The 19,038-nt window shown below is 43.5% G+C and overlaps 2 protein-coding genes across 5 annotated transcripts in view; one reads left to right on the top strand and one right to left on the bottom strand.

Moving 5' to 3' along the window:
- Positions 1 to 4,428, top strand: part of tanc1b (tetratricopeptide repeat, ankyrin repeat and coiled-coil containing 1b) — a 59,111-nt gene extending 54,683 nt beyond the window's left edge. The window contains exons 24-25 of the mRNA XM_076108171.1: positions 1,334 to 1,434; positions 1,542 to 4,428. Of these exons, the coding sequence (XP_075964286.1) occupies positions 1,334 to 1,434; positions 1,542 to 3,309 (1,869 nt within the window). The 3' untranslated portion in view covers positions 3,310 to 4,428. The remainder of the gene's footprint in view (positions 1 to 1,333; positions 1,435 to 1,541) is intronic.
- On the bottom strand, positions 146 to 18,730 carry LOC142968352 (WD repeat, SAM and U-box domain-containing protein 1). Of its 4 annotated transcripts, XM_076108200.1 has the most exons (13): positions 18,609 to 18,730; positions 18,054 to 18,525; positions 17,036 to 17,223; positions 16,213 to 16,299; positions 14,453 to 14,546; positions 13,956 to 13,989; positions 13,764 to 13,804; positions 13,280 to 13,386; positions 12,683 to 12,712; positions 9,785 to 9,961; positions 5,408 to 5,542; positions 5,140 to 5,329; positions 146 to 2,626 (listed from the first exon to the last, which is right to left on the bottom strand). In XM_076108200.1, exons 2-12 carry the CDS (start codon positions 18,449 to 18,451, stop codon positions 5,178 to 5,180), a joined length of 1,443 nt encoding a protein of 480 aa, XP_075964315.1. In that variant the 5' UTR covers positions 18,452 to 18,525; positions 18,609 to 18,730; the 3' UTR covers positions 146 to 2,626; positions 5,140 to 5,177. The 4 variants fall into 4 exon arrangements, with proteins under 4 accessions (XP_075964315.1, XP_075964299.1, XP_075964307.1 ...); XM_076108184.1 differs by having other exon boundaries at positions 146 to 3,265; positions 18,054 to 18,613; XM_076108192.1 differs by lacking the exon at positions 146 to 2,626 and having other exon boundaries at positions 4,442 to 5,329; positions 18,054 to 18,613.
- Positions 18,731 to 19,038: the final 308 nt, after the last annotated feature.

The raw sequence follows: 19,038 nt of genomic DNA, 5'->3' as shown, positions 1-19,038 counted from the left end.
TGTTCCTCAGCCAGTGCTGCTATTTTTAGCTCGATCCTTTAATGACTGTTTATACAAGGCGTTTCACTCACCAGTTTTATTTGTAAGTGAGTAATGAGTATCATGGGGTCATCAATATATTAATATTTGCTGAAGAATACACGGATTTCTGTAATTAAAGTTGTTTTATTAACTCTTTGAATACATGCAAACGTAATGGCTAAAGTAGAACTCTGGAGAAATAAGTAAGAGAAGAGACCACATCTCATCAGACAAGTGAAAAGAAAAATCTAACAATAGTTATTAGTCCTGGTAATTAGAGCTTCAAAAGGGGCAATGTCTGTCATCAATGTTAAACATTCAGCAAGATCATTTTTTTTGTCTAGCTCTTGAAATGGCAGAGAACGATCCTTGAAGCAGCAATAAAGTCTGCCAGTGCGAGTCCAAAAGTTATACCTGGTGGTAGAAGAGTCCAGTCTCCTAATATGCACAGCTGGGGAGATTCTGCCAGTGGTACTTACTTGCTTCCAGAAAAAGAATCAAAGGAACATTCTCACATAAAGGAAAAAAAAAGTCCTTCTTTCACTTTTACACTTCCAGCAATGGTTGTCAACCATTAGTCCTATCAAAAATCTAAATTTTTCTGAGAAGTATTTGTTTTGCAATGTTTTAGGCAAAGATAAATCTGTGACTAAGCCTCCAGCTTGTGGAATGAGTTGAGCATGTGTGGGCAGGGGAAGCTCGTTAGTGTTCAGATGGTAACAGGGAGGAAGCTACAAGCCCACTGGGCAGTGGACTCAAATCTTTTCGATTCCTGCATGTGCCGGCCTGTCTGCTCACTCGGCCAGAGTTTCTGCGCCGAGAAGAGATTTCACAGAATGATGAATTCATAACTATTGCAGGAGGACTGGACATTTTTTTTTAAAATGACTGAAGCAAACATGAGGATTTCTAAGCTGTTTCTGCATAATTGTTTCAACAGAAACGCTCTTCTTAAAAGTTTGTTTACACAAGTCTTCGTCTAGTCATGAGTCTAAGTTACAAATCTAGCAGGAAGACGTTTGTAGCAAACCAGCTGATAATGTGATTACATCCCAAAAGCTAGAGGGCGATTAGGGGGAAACGGGCACCACGAGGTCGTCTGTTGTGTGTTTCTAGAGTAACAGCACCCGGGGTGTCTGGAGATGTAGCATGGGTCAAATGCTGTCATTGCTTAGTTTGAAAGCAATAAATAAAACGAGCAACAAGGACGAAAACGTGTGCGCTGTGTATTCTAGAATCTTTATTTCTGTGATTGAAATCGAGCTTGAATATCATTTGGCTCACTGATTTATTGATTCTGCTCCTCTTGTAGGATTTTGGGATGGCTGAGGAGTTTGCAACGAAAGCGCTGGAGCTGAAACACAAATCCTATGAGGCCTACTACGCCCGAGCGAGAGCTAAAAGAAGCAGCAGGTAAACTACTGAGCTCCAGAACAGCTCCTGTGGTCGTTATCAGTGGTGAATTATGTTGTCTGGATCCGATAACAATGTTTCTCTTCATTCTTTCTCCGATCCCACAGGCAGTTTACAGCGGCCCTGGCTGACCTGCATGAAGCAGCCAAGCTGTGCCCCAATAACCGGGAAATCCGTCGTTTGCTGGCTCGAGTAGAAGACGAGTGTAAACAGATGCAGCGCGCTCAGACTAAAGGAGTCGCTGGGGCTGCAGCTGCTTCCAGCCAGGCGTCTGGAGGCCACGAGTCGGACCAGGAGCAAGACGAAGGACAGGAGGACCCTTCAGAGCACAGCCTAGCCAGGAGCATGGAAGGACAAAGAGACATCCTGGAGGAGGAGGAGGAGGAGGAGGAGGAGGAGGAGCCAGAGGCCTCGCTGCACGACAGAACAACTGAAGCCTGCTGGTCACAGAACAGTTATTCCCACAACAGAGTCGGACCCCCTGAGCCGCCTGTCAGCAACAGTTTGGGACATCAGAGTCTGAGCCCCAGCTCACCCCCAGGCCCCAGCAGGCTTCCCCCCCACCGGTACCCTCGAGAGCACCGGGAGGCGCTGGCCCAGCAGGGTCTGGTCCTGCAGCCAACCAAGCAAGCCCAGATAGTCAAGACCAACCAGCATATGAGCTCAATGCAGGTCGGGGGAGGAGCCGCGGGGGGCCGCGTGGCAGGGGCCAGATCTCAGTACGCTCCCTCCAGTCCCTTACCGAGCCGACACATGTCCAGCATGCTGAAGCCGGGCCCAGGCATCGACATCAGCCCTCTGCCGCCCCCAGCTGACGAGCCTGTGTACGGGAACCGCGTGTCGCTGGCGGCCGCCTCCGCCTCCGCCTCCGCCTCCGCCTCCGCCTCCGCCTCCACGGGTCACAGCTGTGAAAACGAGAGCCTTCATTCCTCCCAGGTTTCCTACTCATCCTGCAGCAAGGGGCAAGACCGGTTGTCTGTCCACTCTGCGGCCTCCCTGGATGGTTTGGCCTGCTCTGGTCCCGGACCTCAGGGGAACCACACTGACCCAGGAAAGGAAGGGATGTGTGGTGCAATGGGATCCCAGGGAGGCGGCGGCAGCATGCGCGTGTCCAGTTCCACCAGTAGCCTGGCGTCCAGCAGCAGTCTGTCGGACAGCGGCAAGCTGGGCCCCGATGTCCGCACCAAGATCTCTGACAAAACGAAGCACAGCCAACAGGCCGGTTCTGCACCGGAGTACAAACCCAGACCCTTCATGGGCATAATTGACAAGACGGCACGCTTCCTCCAACTTCAACAGCAGCAGCAACTTCAACAGCAGCAGCAACTTCAACAGCAGCAGCAACTTCAACAGCAGCAGCAACTTCAACAGCAGCAGCAACTTCAACAGCAGCAGCAACTTCAACAGCAGCAGCAACAGCAGCAAATTCAACAGCAGCAGCAAATTCAACAGCAGCAGCAGCAGCAGCACCACGGTTTGCAAAGTTACCCGAGTCTGCAGTCCGCGGGCCGCAGCTGGCTGAACCACTCGTCTGACGGTCTAGTGTGTCACAACATGTCAGCAATGGGGCTGCTGCCCGTCGACTGTGAGCTGCCGTACGCCAAAACAGTGAGCACTTACCAGGAGCAGCACAAACCTCCGCCACCTCAGGGTGCTATGGCGATGAGTAGCTTACAAAACGGCATGCACGCCAAGGAATTCACGGAGAAGTTCTGCCAAGCCGCCAACTGTTACAAAGAGTCCAAGCCAGCGATGGCGATGCCGCACTCGTTCATGGACAGCAAAGCCAAGCAGCCTGGCCTCGCCCGAGATAATCCCGCCATACACGGAGCTTCAATGAAACCAAAGCGATCGTTTATAGAGTCGAATGTGTAGAGATGTTTGTTTTATCTTTCATACAGTCCACAGCGCACACAAACAAGCAAAGATCTCAAGTGAGGAGTTGTTTCATTTCTTTTTAACCAACCCCAAACCCAATAGTCTCTCTTTTAAAGCCTTGCATGAAGTGCAGTCTGCAAGCCGTTTGTTTTCCTGTGTGAATACACGGACTGCAGGCAGTGTACTGAATGCTCCAGATTGTTTTTTTTCTCCTCCCGACCCCGTCGCTTGTGGCTGTCAGCTTCTGTTACATGACAACATGTCGGCCGTCATTCAGCCAAGCTGGAGACATTGCACTGAAGGAAGTATTTGGACATGTAGTGTACAGTCCTCATCAACGCAACGGTGACAGTGAGCACTTTATACACACTTAGGCCGCTCAAGTGCTTAAACAACATATTCAGTTACAGCATAATGTTATTACAGAAACAGTTTAGGGAGAGTGAAATGGGGTTTGAACTGTGTTCATTACGTCCATGGTGCTGAGAGAAGAGTCCTCAGTGAAGGTGTAAGAACGGGCATTCCTGTGTTTTACGAAGGATGTTATAGATCCTCTTGTGTATATTATATAAATATGTATTTTTTCCTTCTTTTCTGTGAAGATCTATGTTAAGTGTGTTGACAAATTGAGACTTGTGTATTTTGAGTTTTATGCACAATGTTGTTAAAGTTGTTAAAGGTTCAAAAAAAAAAAAAACATTTGTTAAATGTGTTTGTACATTATATAAATCACCATTAACATTGAATTGAAATCCTTTCTGTATCGGCTTGTTGTTGCTGTCTAGTTTAATTTATTTACAGCGCCAATGGCTTCGTTAATTGTAAAAGCAATATATTTTATATAGTTATTTTTGCACAGCTAATAAGACATTTAATGATTCTCGATACCGTTGAGTTTAAGTGTATGCTACAATTGCAGTTTGTATCACAGAGTAAAAACAAATCTATAAAAACAGAAACGGTTTCGGGGCGCAGCGCCATCAGCTCTATTTTAATATGTACGTTAAATGCAATTGTTGCCATGTTTTCAGTATTGTGAGCTTTATTAGCTGTGATCACATACTGTCATAGAACATTACTGCCGTAGCCACCATGGGAGAGAGAAATAAAGACCCACTGAGGAAAAAACAAACGGCTCTACTGACTTTTATTCTAAAACACAAGTCTGCCCAAGGTAAGAGGACTTAATGATTATCATGAGCCTAAAGAGGGTAATCATTGTGCAGCCGTGTGGTTGCTGCCAAAAAGGATCAATAAAGCGGGGCTAAGATTTGTTCAACAGCGGCCTCTGTGGCCACAAACGGGAACTACAGGACAATGGCACATGAATTTCTGCGTTTGCTTTTTGTATTTCCATTTGGGATAAACTGTGAAATGCTAAAATGTAGTGCAAGAGTAGAGGAGGGTCATGGTCAACAAAGTGATGCAGCAATAGCTATGTAAAGTTTAGCTAACATTAGCCACCGCTTGATGGTCATATCAGACCTACAGTAACTGGTGTAAATCAGATTGAGGCTTTTCTTTATTGTTCCTGAATTGAACTTTTCATTTGTAAGAGCACAAGTCACCATTCCTTATAGGATAGTGGAAGAACTACAACATGAGCTAACAGTAGCACAAGTAGAGAACAGTCATACGCTACTCTGAGTGTATTGAACAGTGGTGCGTTTAGTTTATTGTGAATTCAACTAGTATTTAAGAAATGTCTTATTTCTAATTCAGTTACATCGTGTTGCTTCAAGTAATGGTATCAAATATTAGTAATTACTTCATGATAATAAGAGCACTTATCAGATGAGCAGCTCCAGTATAATAATGATAAAGTACCTGTTTAGTTGGCAAACAAGCTAAAAATGAGCTGCTGTCTACTGGCTCGACTTCCATCGTGTTATCGCCATCTTCAGAGATCTGTTGGGGGTCAGGAGCGTGGTCTGTAGGAGCAGGTTTGTCATGGGGCTGGTTTTGTTTTTGCCCCTGATCCAGCTCTCGATGGATGCTCGCTCATAGGAATACCCGTCTGTGGAGTAGACACACAGTGTGACACCTTATACACACTGAGAGCATTAGACAGGTTTTTCAGCATTTGTTGTCTAACCTGCAGCAATGACTGGATCCTTCATCAGCTCTCTGGTGATCGGACACAGAAACTCGTCTGGGTCATCTGAACCACTCTGCTCTGCCTTCAAGGCCTCGGTTTTCCTCAGAAGACGACCGCGGAGGCCCACGGACTCTGAGAAACCAACACGCCGTTTAGTAAAACGGGTAAATTACATCACTCGCAGTGCTTACTGATGCATTATTTGTATTCATTCATTTATGATCAAAGACATTTTACATGAACCAGCTAAAATCTATTTAATGTTGCTGTTAATCCACTAAGATGCATCAGTGCTTTCTCTGTTGAACAGAATGAGTGACGGGCACTCGACAGACTGACTTTGTCCTCTCTCTGGCCTCTAAGATAAAACAAGGGCAGGAATAAATCTGGACCTCGGCTGAATCAATCTGTGCCCAGACACGGACAGCCAGACATGTTTACTGTGTGATGATTGCCTCACAACTCAGGCGAGGTGTCTCCCCCTGAGGAGTTTGTGTGGGTTGTAGTTTAAAAGTTCACATTTATCATTATTCTACTCCAGAATAAAGATATTAATAAAGAGCCAAAAGAGGAAGAGAAAAATACTCTGCACACAGCTGCATGTCTCTGCCCACTGACGGGACCCTTTGAGTTTGTCGTCAGCTGCAAATTTCCCCACCTGATACAATGGAGGGAGGACCTTTACAGCCATAGTGATTAGGGATGTGTCCATGCATATAGTGGCAGAGATACAGTGAATGTGAGCAGCTGCAGTAAAAAATTAATTGACCAGCTTTATAAAATCCTGAAGAGATTGTGTCTCAAATATGTTGTTTTTACACACAAATTAAATTTTTTCAGACCGCAGCTTAACAATTATATTGAGCCAAGAAATATTCTGGGAATCTGTCTAGTGACAGGAGAATCCCTCCTATCGCACTTATTCCATCCATTTCCCCGTCTATATTTCGTTCTAGTTCTATGATACTTGTAATATTGCAAGGTGTAGTTTCAAACTGCAAGTAGTACCGACAGGTAGTGTGAGAAGTGTATGTATGTGTATGTGTTGAGGTTCGTCATTGGTTCACGTGTGCTGAGGATGCTCAATTTCCAAACCTAGAACCAGATGGTTTATTATGTCAAGAATGCCAGAACAATAGGGATGATTTTTGGAAGACGTGATAAAACTACAGTATGTCTATTAGTTTGAATTTAAAAAGTTTTTTGAACATTTGTGGAGTTAAAATCTAACCCCAGCATGTCAGGATGTAGAGAGGCACTATGTTCTGAAAAGATTTGATCCTTGACACCATCAGCCTCAAACAAAGCGAAGAGACTTTCACAATCGGATCAGATTGTTCTCTTACTGCAGCAAATGACAAGTTCTGAGTCCGTCTTAATTCTGCACTCATTCATAGAGCACACAATAGAGATGGGAGGGAGGAAAGCATTCAGTTACACAGGACAAAGACTTCATGCGATGAACTCGGTGCCTTGAAAACCCTGCATTAAGGTTTAAAGTGAAACAGGCAGATGCAGCAGCTTGCTGTCACAATCACAAATACTTTGAATCCTACGGGAAAAGGGATGTTGCTCAATCAAAATGCCTTCTCCCGATGACACACGTTGAACCTATTAAGTCCCTCAATTCATCCCATGAATTACTCTTGAATAGTAAAACGGCACTTAACAGCTGTATAAGGTTTAGGATTTCCATAAGTTCCCACATATTTCATGAGGACTGAAGCCATTAGTACTATACGGTCCACTTTACATTTAGATTGATAATTTGATGAGACGCTACAATAAAACTGCAGAATGAGGCTGTCTCCACAGAGATACACTGAATTATATCCAAGAGGAAGTTCAGATTCATGAATATTTCATTAAGTAAAGTGAGCTTGAATCTAATTCTCTGTGTGTCTATGCACGCACACCCATCTTACACAAACAGCATGCATGGAAAATGATAGTTGTTGGTTGCACAGCACGAAAAGGACAGGAAGTGTGTCAGTGTGCTGTTTCCTCTGTCCTTATTCTTTGGTAATGATGAGAGCTGTCCTCCATACTAAACACATGGAAAAGAGATGCTCAGTCCATAGGACACGCTTTGCATAACTTAGCAGCATGCAAGGGAAGTCGGCTTCACTGTTGTTTTTTACTGTGTCTATTAAAGCAAACGCAACAATAGCCAGAAGGGCGTTTATACTGTGATTAAGGGTGGGATGCTGATAGTCACATGATTACAGTCGGCACAGAGTACCCGTAATCAGAGTAAAGGCGGCTTTTCTGTGCTTTATGGCATTCATGCAGTCAGTGTGTCAACTGGCAGTGCTGAAATACTTACTAGAAAGCACACACACCAAGGAGACAAAATACAAGGTTAACAATCATCAAAATGTGTTATTTCAATGGAAAATAATTAGGTTTTAATCTGCAGTGAGGATGTGTGCACTTTTATCATATTCTTGAGCAGGTGTGCTTTCTACAGAGGACTGTGTGTGACCATGTAATGTGGAAAATAAGGTGAGAGATCAAAACAGTCATTTGTTTTTTTTCATATTTCACCAATAGTTTATGATTTCTGCAGTCTGGATTCATAAGATGTGCATGTATAAACTAATTATTAGCAATAATATTTTTTTGTAAAACACTTTGTATACTCTGTTTAAACCAGAGGTAGCCAACACGGTGCCTGCGGGCACCCTGTCGCCCGCAGGGACCACGTGAGTCGCCCGCAAGACATGTTCTAAAAATAGCACTAGTCATTATGGAGCTCCGTCTAAAATTGTAGTTGCTGTTCTTTTTTAATCAAAAACGCTTGCAGAGAGTTGGGTACCCGGAGGCGCACGGCGGACAGCCAGGACGAGGCTGCTGCACCGCACTAGGTTTTCAGGTTCTGAATGGCGGGCGCATCCCGTTGGTGCCAGACGCGCGCCGCGAGCGCACCCCGTCGTCAGGTCCGTAATTCCTCGGAACAGGCCGCGGGGCAACAACTCAGGGGTGGCGGGGGTAGAGGCGAGGCAACGCAATCCGACCGAAAAGGCCCAGACTAGAGGTTTGAACGCGGGCGCCCGAAGACGCTCGCGCGCCTCGGAGGGTTGGATCCCCCGCTCGGCTATAGACAAGACTGGTTACTAGTTTCTTCGTTGAGAAAAAGGTACCATTGGAAAAGCTGGTGTCGGTGACTACAGACGGGGCTCCCGCGATGACGGGCCGGCATGCAGGCTTCATTGCGCAATGCAAAGGTGACCCAGACTTCGCAAAATGTCTACATTACCACTGGATCATTCACCAGCAGGCGCTATGTGCAAAAGTAACCGGCTTTGATCATGTGATGATACAAAAATATCAGAGATGTGATACCTCTGACTTTCAAATGTTGAAACAGATTAACAGAAATAAAAGTTGCATGTTTAAATATGTATGTGTAGCTATACCATCATTGTTGTGGAAATCATTATTAATAATTATTGTGAGGAATAATTAACTGACATGTGATCAAACAGTCTCTTCACATATATTATTATTATTATTATTAAGGTGATCTGTGCAATTTTGTTATTCAGGAAGTTCGTATCAAATAAGTAGCCCTTCGTCCTACTCGGTACCCTTGAAGTAGCTCTGTTTAAAAAAGGTTGGTGACCCCTGGTTTAAACCAAATCATAGATTGGTTGATTATGATATGGTTTATGAAATACTCAATAATGGTTGAATTAATGATACAGGTGCAATAAATGGTTGAGTGCATAATGATGTCACAGGTGTGAAATCCACCTGAAATACTTCTAAAACTTGCGGATTAACATATATTTCAGTTGTTGATGTATAAAAAAAAAGGAGGTGTAAAAATCCTAACCCTGTAAGAAACCGGATAAAATAATAAGCAAAAACAATGACGCTCGTTGTTAGCATTAACATTGTTAGCTACTGTACTATGCTGCTCTAACATCGCTGTCCACAGCTGCAGTTTGTACGGTGACTTTCCACACTGAGACCTTGGACGACCCTGGAGGGACTAATCTTATTTTCAGAGAGATTATCATTGTTTGTGACGTAAAGGTCATCCCGTGGGGTACTGTCCTCACAGCGTGATTTCTGATTGTATAAGCAGATAGAATCGTTGCAGCTCCATGTCCCTAAATCAGATTGTTTGGGGAAGAGTTGTGAGGGGGAAAAAGTAAATCAGAGCATCTATAAAAAAAAAGAAGAGAAGAAACGGCTTATATCATGCTATCCAATTAAAGCGTGTCAGGTTTTAGGATCAAATGGTAAATCCCCACAAAAACACTGCGTCCCAGGGTCCCTGTGAGTGTGTGTGTGTGTGTGTGTGTGTGTGTGTGTGTTCACACTGTACACTAATGTGCGTGATTGTGTTTTATACTCCGTCCTCACCAATTCCCAGCTCTGCTGCTGTTTCCTTGTTGAGCTGGCTGAGCTCTGCTCCGTCGATGTTGTTGTCTTTAAAGATGCTGACGAGCTCCTGCAGTCCTTCCTCACAGAGCCAAGTCTGCACATCCTCCTCCGACCAATCAGCAACCAGCAGCCTGGAGTGACCCGGCAACTTCCTTCCTGCAAAACGCACAACAGGAAGGGAGCAAGTGCCCTGCTATTATAACCCCCCCTCCCTATCTCCTGAAACAAAACGTATCTGATGTAAACAAACAACTTCTCTCGCACTCCACAGAAAAAGGACACGCTCCCTTTTGTGCTGATATGGAAGTGACAATTACTTTTCCTGCACACAGATCCCTGACCTCGCATACAAGCATGTGATCTAGCAAAGAAAAGACAGCTAATCCCAGGGTTGTGTTACTTCAGATTGTGCCAGTCAACCTTCACACGACACCATGCGAGTGAGCGGCCACCATTTATCATACGAGTCCCAGACAAACTGGCCTGTTGTGTGCAGGCCCACGTTAATGACACCTCACAGCAGCCTCGCGGTCCCCATCGGCCGTCATTATCTGCGTCAAGGATAACCCTGAAGCCTGGGAGGTGCTGCTCATTACCACGCTAACCAACATGTTAGGTCGACCCCCCTTCCCACCTCTTCTGACCACTGCTAGCCAAGACAATTCATAATCAATGCATATTTTTGACATGTCCCGTCTCCTTTATGTAGGATAAAGGTTAGGATTTACTTTTGGATACTACTGTAAATATGCTAACATGCTGATGTTTAGCAGGCAATCTTTACCATCATGTTTACCATCTTATTTTAACAGGTAAGCATGCTAGCATTAGCACTAAAGACATAGTACCGTGCTGTTTTCCCTTTTTTGGCTAGAGTAAAACTTTTCAAACATAACTCATGCCCCACGCACTGTTACACTGAGTGGGAACGTCCACTTATTGGGTCTGCATGACAGAGAGCAGAGTAACACCACCTCCTCTCTGCAGCCCTGGAGTCTCCCAGTCTAGGAGGCTGAGTCATGGAATCACTGTGCCAAAAGCATGAAAACCTCACCGAGCCTTACTGCAGACTGGGACTGCTCAGACCGCAGTGTTTAATTACATGGACAGATGCACACATGAGGCTCTCTTCCTCATCTATCAGTCCATTTTCTGTCGCTTATCCTGGGCCGGGTCATGGTGGCAGCAGGTTAAGCTGTATAGGTATTCCAGACATCCCCTCTCCCTAGAAAACGTTTTCCGGCTCCTGCTGGGGGATTCCGAGGCGTTCGCAAGCCAGATGAGCTACATAATCTCGAGAGCGTGTTCTTGGTCTACACCAGGGTTTCTTCAACATCCCCATTACTCACAGGATAAGACTGGAGACGTGGAGCCTGGTCTATTTCCTTCTTATTGTCAACAAATCCAATGAAAAGACCAAAAACCAAGAGTGAACTATTTCTACTGACAAGTATTGTTTGTGCAGTTAAAGCTTGATCGTTTATTCCTCAGTGCCGTTGACCTCCATTAGTTTCCAAAAATGACATCACATTTGTACTGCAAAAATAATTCATGATAACGATATTATTGTGATATCTATGGAAAAATAATAATAAAGAAAATGCTATCAATCAAACTTTTTGGCATACTAACTACATGCAAAATAACAGAGTACCGGTATATGTCATAAAGGAATCATAGTATAGTAAGTCATAAGAAAGTCATAGTATGTCATAAAACATCATTAAAAACCCATAGTATAATATGTCAATAAAAGAGTCATTAGAGTATGTTGTAAAAAATAGTCACAGTACAGTAAATCATACAAAAGTCAATAAAAAGTGACATTAAATCATATATAAAGTCATAGTATAGTAAGTAATAAAAAAGTCAAAATCAATATTACAGTATGTCATACATAAAGTCATGGTATACTGCATGCAGTCCTCAGCTAACCCTGCCCATGAACACAGGTGTTTCCAATCACGCTGGCTGATTAGACTTTTACTCAGGTTAAAGCTAGCTGGAGTCATATTAGCAATCACTTCACCAAACACTACTAGGAATGATAACTGGGGAGGTTGTCCCGCCCTAGCAGCTGCATTAATACTTACAGGAGAGTGAAGGAGTCAATCAAGCCTGGTTTGTAAAGAAGAAGTCTAATCAAACAACATGAAAACACCTGTGTGGGTGGACTATTGATGTGTGGGATTAAAATTACATTTGGGTTGTTTGTAGTCACATCTTCCACTGCACTATAATTTAGTATTCTGTTTTGTTCTATTTTAGCTTATATTCATGTGCCTTTTCATATTGTCTTATACAAAGCACTTTAATTGCCTTGTTTAGAAGGTGCTAAACCAGCATAAATAATCTAAATAATGTCATTTGTTTTGCAAGTATTTAGTCAGAGAGTCAACATATTGTTCTTCTAAATCCTGAGGGGAAAGAAAATGGCTGCACCAATCAGAGTCACAGTGCTAGCTAACACCTACTGTGCCCATATGTTTTCAGAAATGACTGAGCCTCTTTTGAAAATGAAACCCTACATATTTATGATGCATTTGTAACAATTCAGCAGGAACGAATGGGCTTGGGAAGGTGTTAAGAGACGGACCAACACATTGTTGTTTTCGTCTTTTAATGGGATTTCCATGGCATTAGAAAAATATTGAATAATGCCAGCCTTATCCTTTAAAGCCAGGCAGTCGCTATTTCATTTTCTTTTTTGGATCCCCATTAGCTTCACCAAAGCACCTTCGGGTTTCTACGGGTTCACACAACCCGACATACAGTAGCTATAGAAACATGATAAACAGTGTTTTTCTTTTTAGCTCAGAGTGCTGTGAATAGCTGAAGATTTCTCGGGGAAAAAAACAGCGTGATGCATGTATTTACCTCGGCACGCGGTCTGCCTCGATTCAGTTGCTGCAGGAAAACATAAAAGAGAATAACTTTAATATAAAGAGAAAGAAAGAAGATTAAAGGAAAGGGGAGAATGAGAGAGAGAAAGAGGTAGAGGCATAAGAAAGGCAGATCTTCATTGAGATGGAATTTGCTTTGTCAACATCAACCTGACTAATGGCAGATGGGAAGCTGCCCTGATAAAAACTTCAAGGCCTCCAGATGTCTAACGATTGCACCTTTTCATTTAGTATTCCAAATTTTCTTTCATGTTTGTTCTGAACTTTCTTCTTCTTTTTTTTTTTTTTAAAGAGGTTTCAGAACAGCTCTCTGAGGCTTAGTGGTACTTTGCCCTGCTGCACCAATAAACATCAATGACAATTCCTCCTCTAGACACTGCAGCCAGACAGCAATACACATGTAATAGGAGCTTCTTCTGCTGGATATCTCCCAAAACACTCTTTAGGGAGGCTTTAGCGCTCCAAATGGCTCCTGGGCTTTGAACCACTGCTAACAGTCTGTTAAAAAAAAAGGAGGAGTGATTGTGCACTTGAAGGCGCCAACCTAAACAATTCCCTGTTAAGCATTTACCAGTTCCGCTGACTTCATCTCCTATTCGCCACACGTTTACGGTTCGGTCCATGGAGCCGGTTGCAATCCACGGCATGGTGGGAGACAGAGCAACAGCAGTCACGTACCTGCAGGGAGGAGGAAGAGGAGCAGAAATGTGAAGGGTGTGTATGACAGACTAAAACCTACACAGGAAGAGATCGGCTTTAAAAGTCAGCTTCCATCTATACCCTTAATAAAATATAAATTATAAATCCAGTCTTAGATGGTACTGTATCTTAAATCCTTTCAAGCACTTCAAAGGGCTCTGCTGGTGTCCACCTGCGGTGCCACCTCAGTGACCGTCTGGAACGCAGTGCTGGAGAATATTCTATTGCATCACTGCACCCAGCGCTTCTGGGTAAAAACTAATCAGGCAAAAATCACACATTTTGATCTGAAACTCTTTTGCTGTTTGTCTGATGGCTGCATAGATTGCATAGCCGCGGGAGGTCTGACCATCTACCTGTCATGCTGTTTCAGAGTGTGGAGCAGAGTTCCCAGGTTCTGTAAACAAAGAGCGGACAGAATAGGGATGTTTGGGATCCGTGTGTTTACAGTGGTTGGGATAAATTATTTAAGAAAGTAGTTAACTGAAGCAGCAAAGCCAAAAAAAAAAAAAGCTATGTTTTGTAAGTGTTTTTTGGCCTTTACTTACCGCATCATATATTGCAACACTTTTATCCACCGAACTGTTGAATAATCAGAGTAAAGTTATTTGCAAGAATCCAATCCATTTGCAGACTAAATTCAAACAAAAACACACGTGATTCAAATGTTTAAGAGCTACAAACAGAGAACACATTAACCTCGAGCGTGTTTGACCTAAAACGAGAAACAGCAGAGAGATGCAAACTGAAGTTTAAACACAACAAAATACACTCCTCCTGTGGTCTGCTGAAGAAACAGCTGGATCAGTGCTCAGCAGTGGCATCTGCCGTTTACGGCACAGAAAGAAAAGGAGCATTTCAAACATGGACGTGGGATTAATTTAAACTTAATTCGTCCCAAATGAGCAAAAATGATTTCACAGCAAATGATAAATAATAAGTCAAAATTCAGTTGGCAGCACAGGAGGTGTTTATCAGAGCTGCTCACACACGTGTGAAGATGAGTCATTCATGTGTGTGTGTGGTGATGTGTTGTGTGCGTTACCCCGAAACGAGCAGCTCTCCATCAGAAGAGAAGGCACAAGACAGAACTGGAGCCGACTGGCTGGTGAGAGTGTGCAGCAACGTCATGACACAGGCTGAGGGGGCAAACAACACACACATGTTTACTTAGGTCATGTTTGGGGACCTTACATTGACTTACATTCATTTCCTGGAGACTTTCCCTAACCCCTACTTGCCTCACCTTAACCACTGACCCCAAAATCAGCCTTTTTTTACCCCCAATTAGGGATGTGGCTTTTGTCCCCAAGCCGTCCTCTGTTAACTGTTTTTTAGTTTGAAATGCGTCTCCAAAGGTAATCAAAGTTGGGAACACAAAACACACACACACGCACACACACACACACAGTTAAAGTTCAAATTAGATTTGTGTTTGTATGTGTTTAGCAACCAACCTCCTGCAATTTGTCCTTAAATTGAGCAATAAATACAAAAAGTAATTATCTCTCAGTCCCTTTCTGATGCTGACACACACATGCACACACACACACTCCACAACAAAACTTGTTGTCAATAACTGCCTTGCTGGTTTGAAGCTGTGCCACCTGCTGACAGCTGCTTGGAAACAGAAGATTTTCTTTTTGGCAATAAACCTGAAACACGCACATCTTAAGATACAAAGACACTTAGTAATAATTCATCGTGCAATAATCCTATGTGCCGAATTCCAACTAGTCTGAAGCAGCATTTAAATTGTCAGCCTGTAAATACACATGTATTAAATTTAACCTTCCCTCTTTTCCATTAGAGTAAAAATGCTGATTTCAGGCGCTGTGGGAGCTTCATTTGTTATTTGCATGCATATTCATGATTTGACGTGAAGCACCCGTACCACTCAGTAAGGGAAAAAAAACTAAAACGTATTATCAAACCTGACAAAATCTAACTGCACACTTGAGAAAATTAATTAAATGACATGTGCGATTGAGAGGGTGTGCTGCTGGGCGAAAGGAAAAGGCTGCAAAACTGACAACACGACAAATTTGCTCGAATAAGGCCATTAATGTTTGATATGGAAGCATGAAAATATGGGGCTGCAAACAAAAAGCCCGGACAAGAAAAATTCTCCATATAGACGCAAATGTGCCCCTTGCTTCCCTGCATGATCTACACTCGAGTCTTTTTTCTGTTAAAACAGCTGAAGAGGGGTTAAAGCAAAGCAATCCTCTTTAAGATAAATGCACATTTCAGGAAGCTCCTGTTGAAAGCTTCCTCCAGAGAATGTAGAAAAACGAGGACAGACATTGTTCTGTGTCTTTCTACAAGCTGCGCAGAGATGAACAATCCCCACTGGACCGCAGTGGGTCATCATGTGGGACATCTTCCATAGAAACGGGCGTTACCACGGCAACACTACTTAGGAACTAACAACATGGCATGTTGTCTCACACACACACACACACACACACACACTAAAGAAAAACACAGTCTGCGGGCCGGTTACACAACCTATGGACATACACGAGATGTTGGTGTCCTGCTGTAGGATGTACAAGATGTGAACGTCACAGTGGATTTACTGCGTGCACCTGATTCCTCTGCAGCTGCTGTATTTCAGCAGAATGTCTTAAAGTGATCCATTATTAATGAGTCGGTCAGCAGGTGATTTATTCCACACACTAATAAAAATTCCTCTATTCTGCAGAGCGGTTTCAAGGTTAAAGCAGTCAGCAGGTTCTATCCGTCTCTGTCTCTCTCATGCGAGATGGGAGTGAGAGAGCTCTCGGAGAGGGGTCGGCCTACCTGCCCCTTCACGCTGGGAAACAATCCGTATTTTCAGCTGGCTGTCCTGTCCACAGGAGGCCAGTCGAAACTCCACACAGCAGCCATCTGCAGAACAACAAACAAAAAAAAAAAAAAAAACAGCCACATCCCCTCTTTCTGAATGTTCACACTTGACTGACTTTAATAACAAAAGAAGACAAATATCATCCGACGGACGGTTCGTGAAGTGTTACAGCACGCAGCAAGCATCTTTTACACTATATGTGGCATACATGTAGTGTTTTGGATTTAAGGGAGATTTCCATAACAAAAATGTGCTTTTTATTCACCAAAAGTGGCAAATGTACATTTCATTCTTCATTCAGGGATAAAATGCAACAGCTTACTTTTTTTCTGATAGGCTACAAACTAAATGATTAGTTCACCTAAAATCACAAATACTGTGAGTAACAGTTGAATTATTAGGACCACTCTCTACTGAAGTAATCGTGCAGATGAAAACTGTCCACAGTGAGGTCTGTGAGTAACCAAAATAGTGTTGTGTTCATATAATCTATAAATCTACACACTATTATTATGAATAGTCAGTTTTCTTCCAATTGCTCGTTTTGTCTCATCAAAAGTCCAAAACCCAAAGATATTCTGTTTACACTGGTTAACAGCAGGAAAAAGCATCAATGAACATGAAACACATGTTTGGCCTTTTGCTTGATAAATTACTTCAATAATAAACCTTTTATAGCACCTCCCTGCATGTCTAGACACCACTATTAATAAGTGAACATAAATATGTTCCTTGTTGATTTGGGTGAACTGACCCTTTAAAACACTAAGAACTCACCAACTTTAAACTGCGGCGCAAAGCTGCAGCAGGTGACTCCCAGGTCATGGGCGTCCTTCTCAGCATGCAGGAGGTTGATGTCCGTATCCCACAGTTTGAGGTCTCCGCGGGTGCAGCCCGTCACAAACATCTGGCCACAGGGAGAGAAGCAGCAGGCCACAACACTGGCCTCGCTCACGGCACTGCACCTGTATTAGGCCATGTTAGATTGTTAGACATTAAAAAGCTGTAATCCTTTAAGATAAAGACAGTTTTATTAACATATTTCATCTCAATCGGTTAATCTTGACAATAAGTTGTCCAGCTGGTTGAGTTCTTTATGCGTCTCTTTTGTTAAACCTGCCTGAATGTAGCAGCGAGTGAAGTAACTCAGATCGTTCTTTACAATATTAGTTAATTACAAACTAAGCCTGATGAAGGACTAACTAACCAAACCAGGTTTGAGGAAGTCAAATGGAGTTACAGATGTTTTACGGCCAAAGAAAACGTTATTTCTTCAACCAGCTTCGCATTGTGAAGCATACAGTCTATGTTGTGATCAATAGCGTTCAAAATGAAAACAATATGTTCTGCCAAATATGTTTTCATCATTTATTTTTGTGTTTCATCTGCGCTTCTCTCACTGGTTTGAAGTGGGCGTGGCTCTGATGAAATAATCACCTGAGACATATTTCAGTGCACCAGTCAGAATATTGCAATGTAAGAATCAGGATGGTATGCAAAGACTTTATGATGACAAAGGCAGTAAAATGAAACCAAGTCAGCCTAGTAGTGTCAAATTCCCAACTTCAAGAAACAACCTTTAATCTCAGGTTGTGAGATCGTTTAAAACAAGCTATTTGAAGACTCTGGGGCTCTGAGAAATTATAAGCGGCACTATTTCACCTGTTTCTGTCACTTTGTGCACTAAAAGACGAATCTAAGGCTGGAAACTGGCCCTTGATTGCTCTAAAATAGACTACGGTCGGTTTGATTTGCAGCTTGAACTGTTGGATTGACACCGGGGGTCACACTGTACCTGCGTAACGTCTTGGAGGGGAAGTCCCAGAGGGCTACGGTGCCATCGCAGGCCCCTGCCAGCAGCAGGGAGGAGTCCGGCGCTATTGCGCACGCTCGGAGCGGACTACGGGCCGGGTGCAGCAGCACCGCGGCCACCTCACCCGTGTTCGCGGCCCACACGATGGTGGATCCGTCCGTGGAGCAGCTGAGCAGGTAGCGGCCGCATGAGCTGAAGCAGCAGCAGTGAACCCCGTAACCGTGGCCCGACAGAGGGGAGAACGGAAGCTCCGAGAAGTCGGACGTTTTGTAAACACGGAGGGTTTTATCGCCGGAACAGGTGGCGAGGAGAGACGGAGAGAAAGCGCAGCAGCTGACCTCGTCTGCGTGGTGCCGGAGAGCGCAAAGTATTGACACCATCTTGGGGGCAGATGTGTGGATCTGCAGAGGGAGACGTTCACTCACAAGGTGGCGCAAAATGCCCAATGATCTGCCTGTGAATGGCGAGAGGAGAGTTGTTGGTGACAGCGGTCTGTCCGTCGAACTTCTTTTGTTAAAATGCAGCAAAGATACAAACCTCATAACAAACTGTTGCTCACGTGTCGACGGCTTCTCTCATTAAATACTTCCTCTTCCAGCTTAGTCAGTTTATCTCGCACAGCTGTTATCAGTCATGTGACGCTTACTGAGTTGCACAATGTTCGTAGTCCATTTCCCCCCCCCCCCCCCTGTAATTACAATAAAATATAAAAAGAAAAACTACCGTTTTAAGGCCGACATTAAAAAACACTTAACTCAAGTATTATCACTAAATTCAATAACACTCATAATCCAAAATGCTTCTTTTCGGTGTTATAGATATATTATTGGATTATAATTATTGACGAATTCTGCAGCATTTGATATTGTAGCTGTTCGAGCTGGAGCTACTTTGTCCTACTTTATTGTGCTGGGTAGCTTTATCTATTGCTGCATATTTAATGTGTTGTGTTTTGCGTGAAAGTACC

Source organism: Anarhichas minor, unplaced genomic scaffold, assembly GCF_050575085.1.
Source record: "Anarhichas minor isolate MPS153535 unplaced genomic scaffold, ASM5057508v1 ptg000004l, whole genome shotgun sequence".
In the NCBI taxonomy this organism is placed as follows: domain Eukaryota; kingdom Metazoa; phylum Chordata; class Actinopteri; order Perciformes; family Anarhichadidae; genus Anarhichas; species Anarhichas minor.
Note: the sequence above shows the minus strand (reverse complement) of the source record. Positions and strands in the feature narration are given on the sequence as shown.